At 39.1% G+C, this 13,294-nt stretch overlaps 1 protein-coding gene across 1 annotated transcript in view; it reads right to left on the bottom strand.

The window, feature by feature from the left end:
- COL24A1 (collagen type XXIV alpha 1 chain) overlaps positions 1-13,294 on the bottom strand; it is a 369,727-nt gene that overhangs the window by 351,277 nt on the left and 5,156 nt on the right. Inside the window, exon 3 of the mRNA XM_027873950.1 lies at positions 459-523. Coding sequence (XP_027729751.1) covers positions 459-523 — 65 coding nt within the window. The remainder of the gene's footprint in view (positions 1-458; positions 524-13,294) is intronic.

Raw genomic sequence — 13,294 nt, 5'->3', positions numbered from 1 at the left:
TAAGGAAAACCCCAAACCCACTAGTATGCAAATTTCACTTTGTCTCTTAATGATGCAAATCCAGACTGGACATTTCTCATAGGCCTGTGTTGTCTCCAGAAGTGCAAAGGTAACTGAGTCCCAGGAGGCCACCCCCAAGAACGCCCACGGCCTGTGAGGTCACAATCGGAGCTTTTTCACTATATGAGAATTCTCTTTTAGGGGGCGTTTGCTTAAAAATGTAAGCAATTTCTCAGACGGAAGATCTGAGTAACTCGGAAAAGGTCACTTGCCTCCCTTCTCCCCCCAAATTTAGTTATTTTACCCTCACATTCACACTGTACTCCCAGGAATGTTTTCATTGTTAGTCTCTGCAGGGCGGCATTTTAGGCCATGATGACCAAAAGTCATGTGCTGCTTCTACTCTCTGTCAGCCAACCCTCTATAGAACCAAACCAGTAACAAGGAAACCTTCTCACCTTGGTCTGGGATTTGTCCAGTACCTGCTATGACACATAGCGTAAGAAAAAGGAGCAGGGCTTTCCTGAAAAAGAAAAGAAAAAGAATTATTATTTCTTGGTCAAATATTTAGTCTAAAAACTATATTAAAAAACTCAAAATTTAATACAGAAGTGGGAAAGAAAAAGGCTCTTTGATAATCACGTTATTGAGTAGTTTCAGTCATGTCTGATGCTCTGTTACCCCATTTTGGGGGTTTTCTTGGCAAAGATAATATAGTAGTTTGCCATTTACAGATGAGGTACTTAGGCAAACAGGGTGACTTTGCCCAGGGTGACACAAATAAACTCAGGTCCTCCTGAGCCAGTGCTCTATTCATTGCACCACCCAGAAGCCCTGGTAATAATAATAATAATAATAATAATAATAGCTAGCATTTGTATATCACTTAAAATTTGCAGAATGCTCTACATCTTGTTTCATTTGAATCTCATTACAACTCTGTGAGGTGAGTACTTTTGTTAGCATTTTACAGATGAAGAAACTGAGGCAGAGAGAAGTAATGATTCTGAGAGCCACATAGCTAGTAAATGTCTGAAGCAGAATTTGAACTCAGGTCTTCCTGACTCAGGTCCAACACTCTGGCCACTAAAACACCCAGTGCTTTTGACTAACAAAATGTTGTCATGTCAAATGACTACAAAGCAGGGAGGGATATACAATAAGCCAGGTTACAAAACCTAGATTCACAAATATCTTGAAAAGCTGGAATGATACGCCAGATCTGATGAGATTAAATATAATAGGCATAAATGTAAAGTCATACACTTTATCCAAAATATCAGTTGTAAAAGGATAGGCTAGCCAGACAGAAGTACATTAGTTTACTTAATACAAGTAAAGAGTTGATTCAACTTCAAAAAAATTAAAATCACAGAAAAATAGTGTCTAAATCAAGGAATCCATTGATCATAATCATAGGTCCAGAGACAGAAAAGACCCCAAAGAGGGGATGAGTCCATGACTACCTCTCATGTGCCAAGCCTGTAATGGTACTGGTAATCCAAAGACAAAAATAATAGCTAATAATAATAGCTACACTTTACAATTTACAAACACTTTACAATTATTATCTCATCATTCTCTGCCCTCAAGGGGCTTACATTCTCTCTGGGATAACAACCTGTACATGTTTAAGTATATTTGGTTTGATTAAAACTAGTCTTGTGATTTCACTAGCCTTGGGAAATCTCAAAGAGGAAACTTCTTATGCTGATTGCTATTTATAACCTTAGATGGGGATTAGCAAACCATGGGTCAAATCTAGTCCACCGATTATTTTTGCAGGGCTTGGAAGATAAGAATGGTTCTTACATTTGATAATATCCTGGGCCACATGAAAACAGATAGAGGGATTGATTTGGCCCATGGGTCATAGTTTGTCAACCCCTACCTTGGAGAGTTACCTGGCAAACAGAGAGACTGAGTGATTTGTTCACGGTCATATAGGCAGGCTAGAATATGAACCAGTTCTTCCCAAATCTAATACACGTTCCTTATTCATTGTGCAGAGTTGCCTCTCAAATACAAAATATAGCTAAAGTAATTGAGGTAGATGGAAGGTACAGAAAGAAGGCTGTAGAGAAGGGTTTCTTGTGAAAGGTGACACTATCATGTATTGCCATACCCTAAGTCAGTCCACATCTGGAACATGTCTTCGGTTTGGATACCGTACTTTAATAAAGCATCTCAAGGAAGGCAGACAGAATGGTGAGACAACACAAAAACCATGTCATGTGACGGACAATTGAAGGAATTGTGGATGCTTAGCCTGAAGAAGATATTGTAGTTATTTTAGGATGTTTCAAAGATTATCATGGGGAAGAGAGATTGGATTTGTCCTATGTGACTTCAGAAAACCAAACTAGAGACCAATAAGATTAGAAGAATATAGGGAAGAATTTTTGAACAATTAGAATCTGCAAAAATGGAATGGACCATTAGGTAGTGAATCCTCCATCATCAGAAGTGTTTGAGAAAATGCTGGGTTATTATCTATTAGGATTGTTACAGAAAGTATTCCTTCTTCCTTCCATGGGGAAGTGACTTCCATGGGCTATAGGTGACTCCCAAGATCCCTTCCAACTAGAGATCTTATGATTTTTATGAGTAGACAATAATTGGTACAAACCAAATGCTATTCAAATGAGTATAAACACCTTGACTTCAGCAATTGCACGATATATCTTTTTACTATGGTGATTACATCTTATAAAATCACAAAATAATTGACTACATTGGTTCCTTGCTCAAGAACTTTCCATGATTCCACCTGGACTTTGGGGAAAATGTACATTCCTCTTTCTGGCACTTAAAACCTTCCACGATCTGGATAAAACAGCTTTCCAAATTGTTCTCACATTACTTCTCCCAGCTAATACTACACTTTCTACAGTGTAGTCAGATTTATCTATTTGCTGTTCCCCACACAAAACATTAGGACTGCTAGGTGGCACAGTGGATAGAGTACCAGACCTGGAGTCAGGAAGACCTGAGTTCAAATCTGACCTCATATACTTACTAACTGTGTGACCCTGGGCATGTCACTTGACCCTGTTTGCCTCAGTTTCTTCATCTATCAAATGAGAAGGAAATGGCAAACCACTCCATTATCTTCACCTAGAAAACCCCAAAAGGAGTCATGAAAAGTCAAAAGGACTGAAAAAACTAAACAACAAATCCCAAACATTCCATCTCCTGTCTCCATGCATTTATAAAAGCTGTTCTGTTCTCTCTCTTCTTATGCCTCAAATGCACTCACTCCCTTCACCTCTGCCTCTCAGAATTCTTAGCTTCCATTAAAGCTCAGCTTAGGTGTTACCAGCCTGGCGCTGGTTCTATTAGGCCTTTCCAATCACTCTGCATTCACTTTTTGTATATTTGACACTTTTTTGTGTACATCCTGTTCTCTCCAAATAAAATGCATATTCCTCAAGGTCAAGGACTGTTTTGTTTTTTGTTCTGTAATCTCTGGACCTAGCACAGCCCTGGGGCAGATAGTAGATGCTCAATAAATGCTTGTTGAATTAAACTGAATTCTTTGAATTCATATGAAAAAGTCAATGCTATTTGCACAAGATTAGACATACAAGCCACTCATATTAGAATCATGAACCCATTAGAACCCATCAGGGTTGGATATCAGGGTTTTTGTGTTTAGATCAACATTGAGAAGTTTGATTAGGATTAACTAGTTAATGTCCTCACCACCATATGCATACATATATATATATATATATATATATATATACACACATGTATGTATATGATGGTGAGGACATTAATGAGTATACACATATATGTGTATGTATATGTGTATATACGTATATACACATATATATATGTATATATATGTATGTATGTAGTGATTTGTCCTTTCTTCTCAAAGAGGACTATAACATCAGGGAGATGATGACTTGACTTTGATTAGAGTGATGGAAGGCCATGCAAAATCACCACCCTCCCTTTCTCCTCCAGTGCCATCTGAGCCCAGTGGCCAGATATTGATCAGGGTGACTGGATGTCTTCACCACCATATATATATAACAGAAAAACAATGGACAAAGAAGGGTAGTAGTCAAGGAAAGCTGTTTTGGTTTGGGAAATCCCAGAGATGGAGATGGAAATGGTATGATGATGTTGATTTGATCAGTTCTTAGGTCAAGAAGTGGGGGAGAAGGGGAAGACAGGGCATGAGAGGCATCAATAGAATGAAGAATACCCCAGGTGAGGATAAGAATGGATGGCTCCACCCCAGAGCTAGGACTAATATCTCTCTTGAAATGGAATGGAACTTGAAGTATTCTTATTCTTATAAGGAGATATGTAACTTACCCTACCAAAAAGTGGATTCGTTTGCAAATATCACCAACCATTTTACTGAAACAATGGATTAATTTATAGCATTAACTGAGCCCCTGGTATGTAGGAAAAAGAATTCTTGGTCCATTCCCTACTTTCTGTCTCACTTATATCAGTGGCATGTTTTCACCTTAGATCAGTGGTTCTCAAAGTGTGATCTATGTAATCCTGGGGGACTTCAGACACTTTCAGGGGGGTACATGAATTGAAACCTTATTTTCATAATAATACTAATATGTTGTTTACTTATTAAAATACTCCTCCCTTTTACAACTACATGTCTGTGTAAAGCCAGATTTTCTTCATATACTTCAACAAAAATAACATATTGCAACAATTGAATGAAGAAGTAGATAGGAAAACCACTGTCTTCTATTAAGCCAAACATTAAAGAGATTTACAAAACTATGTAAAATAATGCCATTCTTCTCATTTAGTGAATATAAAATATATTAAATATATAAATGTATATAAATATACTGTATTTTTGTATATAGTATATTTTATCATATATTGTATAAATTGTAATTTATGTTATATTATCATAAATATGTATAATATAAAATATATAAAATGAATCTAAAATATAGTTATTTTTCATAAAATGTGTTATTTATAATAACTTGAAATGGGCTTATTACCATTATTCTTAAATGAACTCATAAACAGAACAATATTTGTCAGTTTTAATTACTCATATGAGAAATGTTGATACATATAGCCTACATCAACAAAAACTTTTTGGGGTCTTCAATAATTTTTAAGAGTTGCAAAGGGGTCCTGAGATCAAAAGTTTGAGAACTGTTCCTCCAGAGTAAGGGACAAATACAAAAGATATATAATTATATAGGCTGAGAAATTGCACCAATTTAATTACACATTTATTAAACACCTATTATGTATAAGCTGCAGAATTATCTCCTGGGGGTACAAAGATAAAAATTGAGTGACTTAAAGGAACTTTCATTCTACTTAGGGGGTAGGGTGAGAATACAACATGTCTCTGAATATATAAATAAATTCAAAGCAATATCCAAAGGAAGATAACTAATAACTTGAGGAAGGGCAGGGAAAAACCAGAAAAGGCTTTCTGAAGGACCCTAACACAGATCACAACCCATCTATGGGATTAGCAAAGCAGTCATGGACATTCATCTATAGCACCTAAGGAGATATGAGCTGTCCAGTGCCTCACAGCTATTAATGTATCAGTGGCAGGATCTGAACTTCATGCCAAAACCAGCATTCTTACCTACCTCAGTCTATTCTTCCTCTTTACTATTTTGCTGACCTCTTTTTAGCAATGTCTGACTCAATGGGATAAAACTAGATAAATCAAGGAATGAGCACAATTCTTATTTATTTTGAGAGTGATTCATTCATTAGTTATGCAATCAAGGTACAGTTGCCAAAAGAAAAATTTTGGACCAGGGCTCTATTATAAGTCGTAATTTTGATAGTGGGCTTTAATGATAGGTAACCAGTTTCAAAGCCTCAAGACCTAAGCCATCCAGACAACTCACAGCTCAAATGCTGGTCAACCTTAACTTGCACTCAGGAAAGCAACAGCAAAATTATAACATGGAGAAAAGAAAATCACATACATGGCAACCCATTTAGGTGATTCTTTATCTAGAGACGTGTCATATGTAATAGTTTTAATCGCTGTCTTCATGTACAATATGGATTGTTCTGTGATACCTTTATCTGATGTATACTTATATGATTGTTGTTGAGTCATTTCAGTCATGTCTGACTCTTTGTGACCTCATTTGGGGTTTTCTTGGCAAAGATACTGGAGTAGTTTGCCATTTCCTTCTCCAGTTCATCTTACAGATGAGGAAACTGAGGCAAACAGGGTTAAGTGATTTGCCGAGCGTCACATAGCTAGGAAGTATCTGAGGCCATATTTGAACTCAGAAAGATACGTCTTTCTGACTCCAAACCTGGTAGTCTATCCACTGCACTACCTAGTTGCCCCTCCTTATATGATAGGATACTCCAAATTATAAATTTTAAAAAATTGCCTTATTTTCCTTTTCTATGATCCCAAAGTATATTAGCTTTCAACATCTGGAACTATGATGTGAAGATTTGGCACTCATCTGTTTGGAACGATCTTTGGCTAATCTAGAATGAATTCTCTGGTACTCGCTCTAGACTGGTAAATCCCAGTTTGGTCTTGAGTCTTAAGTGACAGGAGGCTGTCTTCCTCCTTCTCTGTATTTCCACGCATTAAAATAGTACATATAGATCACCCAGACTGGCAAAAAGCCCAGCATTACCGTCATCAGGTGATAACTCATCTGAGTCATGCTGCCTTAGCAGAATAGGAATAGGGGAATAGGCAGCACCTGCCCCAGGTACCTCTGGCACAGGCTGGAACCTTAATCACTTGCATGATTTGACAGATGGAAAAAATCAACCCAGTAAGCATTCATCTCTTACCATGAGGGTGAAGAAAACACCTGCAGGATGCATTTGATGGACTCAGCACCTCCCCCACCAATGACCTCAGGGGAAAAAAAAAGTTTGCCCTAGACACGCTGACAAGTTCATTCATGGTTCCAGGCAAGAAAATCTAAACTTGTCAAATATCTTTTTCTCTCGCCTTATGCAGGTGATCCCAGGAGATTATGACAAATCGGTTAGACCATACCTTATGTAAGTGTACTTATGTACCAAACCCCATGACTAATGGAGAGGAACAGACAGATGGCTGATGTATGCAGTCTTTCCCTTTTCCTTTGTCTGATGTCAAGGAATCAAATTTAACTAAGGGGAAAAAATTAAGAAAGAGGTCAAAGACAGACACTGTGCTGCCTTTTGTTCAGGGAATCCTTATCTGCCTCACCTGTTTCTGGAGTGTTGAGGAAAGAGCGTGGAATCTCTAGGAATCAATAGACCTGGTGCAGATCCCAGCAAAGACAGTCACTCTGTGACCTGGGGCAAGTCACATACTGTCTAGCCATCAATCTCATCACATGATAGGGGTACCAAGGACACCTGCACTATCCATCTCAGAGTTGTTTGAGGAAAGCATTTGCCAACTTCAAAGAATGATAAATATGTGAGTTATAATAATTATTTCACTGTAGGCAAAGTCATGGTGTGAAGACTTCTACCTTGGCCACCAGACGCAGAGAAATAAGTGCCAGTGAATGTAACATTATAGTCAGGAATGTTCAATTTTTCTCACCTCTTAAAGAGCCCAAAGAAGAGATAAAAAGGTCTTAAGTGAGAACACTTGGTTTTTAATTGCCAGCATCTAGGTTTATAAACTCCAGTGGTCTTCTATCACCTCCAGGATAAAATACTTCCACATCACCACTTTCCTCATTGTGGTTTCCATATATCGCGGTTCGGTATAAGAAATTAAATGGGAATTTGGGGGGAGTTTTGAGGAAGCCACAGATGACACAGGAGAAGTTTAGAAACTCAGAAATGCATAAAATATATGTGTAGTATTGTATAATACCAATATATTTTATCTTTTAATACCATGATAATTCAGACTTCTTCTCTGGTACAAAGGGATGGCCAAAAAAATTTACACAGATTTTCCGAATAGCAGGAGAATCACATCCCTAACCCCTGAAATATGGAAGAGATAACTATAAAAATCCTGTTTGGAATTTAAGCTGTTTACAATCTGGCTTTTTCCTACCTTTTCAATCTTTTTATATTATGCTTCTCTCCATATATCCATATATGATATGAGTCAACAACACTGACCTCCTTGCTTTTGCTAAAACAAGACACATCTAAAATCCCATCTGCTACAAGAAGCATATTCTGATCCCCCTTAATGCTTATGCCTTCCCTCTATGGATAATCCCAATTTATTCTATGTATATGTTTTTTGTACGTAATTGGTTTTCTCTTGTCTCTTCCATTAGATCTTTAAAAGCAGGGGCTGTCTTTTTGCCTTTCTTTTTACCCCAATGCCTGGCAAATAGGTGGATTGAGCACTGGACCTGGAGTCAGGAAACCTCATCTTCCTGAGTTCAGATTCAACCTGAAACACTTACTCACTATGTAGCTCTGGGCACGTCACTTAAACCTGTATACCTAAATTTCTTCATCTGTAAAATAAGCTGGAGAAGAAAATGGCAAACCACTTGAGTATCTTTACCAAGAAAACCCCAAATGGGGTCACAAAGAGTCAGACACAACTGAAAAACAACTGAACACAGTAAATGTTTGTTGACTGACCAACATGCAACTTGCCAAGGGTCACCAATGCTGGCCAGCACCTTCTCTGCAACTTATAGAAGGACCCCTGGAGCACTGAGAGGTTAAATGGCTTGCACTACTTGTATACACACACATACACATGCACACACACAGACACACACACACATACACAGTTATATATGTATATATATATATACATATGTGTATACCTGTGTGTATATGCACATGCATACATATATATATGCATGTAATAAAACTATCAGTAAACAATTCAATTATAGAACTCTAGAATGCAAATATATGAATATATAGTATAATATTGTGTGTATGTATGTCTATATCTGTATTCCCTGTCCCATAGGTTGAATTGGCATGAGACTTTCTCCTTATTGGTAGAGGTGAATGCCCCTCCCCTGCATGAGGGGTGGGGCAGAGTTAACAAGAGGCCAGACCTTCAGTTCTAGGACTCTCTAATGAAAGTTCACTTCAAGCCTCTCTTCAGAACTCTTCAGGGCAAGCTTCAAGTTTTCTTCAATCAGAGTTACTTTGGGTACTCTGAGTGTTCCTGGCACTCATGGTATCTAGCTTCAAGAGAGAAGATGGAAGAGGCCAATCCCATTTTAGGTTGCTGAAGGAAAAGACTCTGGGAAGACATGAGAGGAGCTGGCCATCTCCATCATGGCCCCATCCCCAGCTTGCTTCTCTAGAGACTCTGGAGAATTTCCCCTTGGTTGAGTTGAATTTCTTCACTTTGTATTGCCTGGTACATATTCTCCTATGGATTCCTTCTCTGATTTCTGTTTTGCTATGATTTGGATAAATGAGTTTCTTTGCTATTTGCTAAATGTGTTCAGTGTGGAACTACCATGAGGTAGGAAAGGGGTCAAGCCTAGAGTTTGGGATCCTCCTTCTGCCAAAATGACAAAGTGATCAAGCGTTAGCTCAAACTCCATCATATCCTCTCGACAAGCCATATTTAAGGGAACAGCCTTTCTCCCTCTGAGGGGAGCAGTGATGGCCTCTGACCCTAGTCTCCTGCTCCCCTACCCGCAGGAATGAGAATCACCCCTTTGGAGAAGGGTGGAAAGGAGAAGAGGCTAGAAATGTCTACTGTGTCTCCTTTGGAGGCTTACACAATGGTAAAGACACACACACACACACACACGAGAGGGGAGTGTAGCATAGTGAACTGAGAGCTACCCTCAGAACCAGGAAGAACTGGGTTTAAGTCCCACTGGTCCATACTGGCTATGGCACCATGGGCAAATCACAATCCTTCATGTCCAAGGAAATTCATTAAGATTATATGTTGGAGGGAAGCAACATGCTTTGAAAGGGATTTTCTTCATCTAGGAATTCCCTATACTCATTAATCATGGTCCTAACCCCCATATAGCCACCAACCACCTTGCATCTTATCATATGTATATGCATCCCATGCAGCTTCCAATCTTATTATCCTAATGATCCTGATTTAAGCCCTAAAATTCTACAATTATAGGACAACTCTGTTCATTCTTTGCTGTTAGCGGACAACGACAAAACTACAGGCAGAAATGATCACCACAGAGGCAGGAGACATAATTTGACCCAATAATAGAATCTGTGGAAAATTTTGAGTTTTACTCTATATTATTTCCATTAAATTACATCATACAGCCTCAGATGAATCACTTCATACATTTTGCTCACATATTTACTTTCCTCTAACACAATGTCTAGCTGAAGAATTAAGTAGGAATATTTTTTTTATTAACTTCTCAATGAGGCAAAGAAAACAACTTATTTCTTTATCATGTTTTTGGTATTTAGAATCCCAAATCAGGTATAAAAATTAACACAGAACCTAAAAGAAATCAGACTAACTTGAAAAGAAGTTGGTTAGAGGGCAAGGGAAAATTTTTAAAAAGTGAAGAATATGGCTCATGGCACTGATTTTGATAGACTTGACACAAGGACCTAAGGGACAAGACAGAGCCCCATTTGTTTCAGCCTCTCCGGTGGGTGTTTACCAAGCAGCAGGCTGCCATGTTATTGATGTGACTGTGCCTAACACACTGAAAACTTCAGAATTTTCCTCAAAGCCAAGTCTGGGAATCCTGAAAACCCTTGTTGTATTGGAAAACAAGATTAACTGGTTGGGTCCTTCAGTATATGTCCTGGAGGTTTGGGCCCTGGAACAACACGTCCAAATTTGATATCATTCATGCTCAATGCATCAGATGAAAAGTGAGAGGGTTAAAGGGGACTGGGGACCCCACATCATATCTAGAGCCCCAGACCATATCTAGGACCCCAGAGGGCCTCTGGCTTCTGAAGGTAGAAGCATCAACCTTCATTCCAGGAGTAGCTCCCTGGGCAACACCCAGACTTTCTCAGTTTTCCCTCAATTTGACTCAAGGAGTCCCCAGAGATTCTACCTGATTATGACCTGCATGGGATCCTGTGCTTCTTTTCTTAAGGTTACTGATGCTAACTCTGGTCATTGCTTTTACTTATTCTGAGAGGAGTTATGAAATTTAGGGGACACTTTGTGTGCATATATAGAGGGCAGTGAGTCACCTTCTTTTAAACCAATCAACCTGGGCTTCACTTACCTCATCTGTAAAAGGAAAGATTTGGATAGCTGACCTTTGAGATCCAACTAGGCTAACCTTCTCATTTTACAGATGAGGGAAACTGAGACCTAGAAAGGTTTTCTATTAGAAGTGATAAATGTGTATTTGTGTTTTTTTCCTCTTTCTTTTTTTTTTAATTAAATCAAGTAAATGTCGTTTGGTCAGTCTGACTCTTTGTGACCCCATTTGGGATTTTCTTGGCAAAGACACTGAAGTGGTTTGTCATTTCCTTCTCCAGGTCATTTTACAGATGAGGAAACTGAGGCAAACAGGGTTAAGTGAATTGCCCAGGGTCACACAGCTAGGAAATATCTGAGGCCAGGTTTTAGCACATAAACATGAGTCTTCCTGACTCCAGGCCCGGTGCTCTAGCCACTGTGCCACTCAGCCACCCCAGTCAAAGGATTAGAGTGGGCTAATCTAAAAAACAAACTTGTGAGGTAATGGTCTGATGGAAAGAATTCGTGCCTTAGGAGTCAGGAGAAATGGATTCAAATACTGCTCCTGCCACTTTTTAGAGGTGCAACCATGGGTACATATTTCATCTCTCTGGCCTTTATTTCTTATCTGGAAAATGGGAATAATTAGACTTCGACTACCTGTCTCAGGGGGTTGCTGAGAGGAAAATGCTTTGAAAACCTTAAAGGACCATGTACATGTATGCTTATTGTATAGATCAGTCATAACAACTACAATTCCAGTGTGCTAAACTGGAAGGCTCTCTGGTTATGAAGTCAAAGGACCTGAGTTCAAATCCCAGTTCTGATGCTTACTGTCTAAGTGACCTCAGGTAAGTCAGTTGATTTCTGTGAGCCTCAGTTTGCTCATGTGTAAAAGGAGAGGGAGATTAGTCTAGATGACCTCTGAGGTCCCTTCTGGCTCGGCAGCTCTGATCCCAATGACTTTTCATGCCGCAATATCTCCTGGTTACAACAGCTTTCCAGGTTTTCCTCTTTACCATTGGTAGCAGACCCAGAGATACAAGATCTGGAGAGAACTTTAGAGATCATCTCCAAACCCCTAATTTGGCAGATGAGGAAACTGAGGCCTAGAAAGAAGTCATTTGCACAAGGTCGAACCCCTAAGAAATGGCGGAGCCAAAACTCAGAAACAGACCTTCTGAATCCAAGTCTAGTGTTTAGAAGGTCTGGAGAGGACCTTAGAGGCTGCTCAGTTGAACCCACTTAGTTTACAGATGAGGAAACTGAGGCCTAGACTGATTAAGTCATTTCGGACAATAGATTAGGAGCTGAAAGGGACCTCAAAGGCCATCTGGTGTAACCCCCTTCTTTTCCAGATAAAGTAACCGAGGCTTAGGAAATTGAAGACACTCAGGACCATAGGATTACAGATTAAAAGGTAGCCAGGCCAATCCTCTCATTTTATAGATGAAGAAACTGAGGCCTACAAAGATAGAAGTCTTCTTTCTATTACAAATGATAAATGTCTGTTGTTTTTTCTTTCCTTTTTTTTTCACTTGCAACAAGAAATGTAATTACTCTTGAATAGAGCCATCCTCTGACAACAGATGGGGTAGCTAGGTGGGTCAGTGGATAGAGTGCTAGGCCTAGATCATCTTCCTCCATTCAAATCTGGCCTCAGACCCTTCTTAGCTGTGTGACCCTGGGCAAGTCACTTAACCCTGTCTGCCTCAGTCTCCTCATCTGTAAAATGAGCTGAAGAAGGAAATGGCAAACCACTCTAGTACCTTTGCCAAGAAAACCCCAAATGGGATCATGAAGAGTTGGACATGACTTAAAAATGATTGAACAACTGACAACAGGAGTCAGACCCAAGAAAATGAGGTAACCTTCCCCCCATCCTTCAGTTAGATGCTTGAGAGAGGAAAGGGGCCCAAATATAAATTTATTTTGGAGCCTGTACCTCCAGGTGAGACCTAAATCATACTGTGAATACAGCTTGCCCTTATTCAACCTCTCCCGTCCCAGAGTAGAGTCTTACATTTGAATAAAGAACTACATTTCCTCCTGCACATAAACCGTTTTACTGTAAACACATATTTAGGCTACATAGACCACAAAGTCACTTTAAAAAATAGAAACGGGTGTCAGCGAGGAAATAGATCCTCTCTTAGAAACGAAACAGTCTATCTTTTGTCA

The sequence above is a fragment of the Vombatus ursinus genome, unplaced genomic scaffold, assembly GCF_900497805.2.
Source record: "Vombatus ursinus unplaced genomic scaffold, bare-nosed wombat genome assembly UNPS02014803.1, whole genome shotgun sequence".
In the NCBI taxonomy this organism is placed as follows: domain Eukaryota; kingdom Metazoa; phylum Chordata; class Mammalia; order Diprotodontia; family Vombatidae; genus Vombatus; species Vombatus ursinus.
Note: the sequence above shows the minus strand (reverse complement) of the source record. Positions and strands in the feature narration are given on the sequence as shown.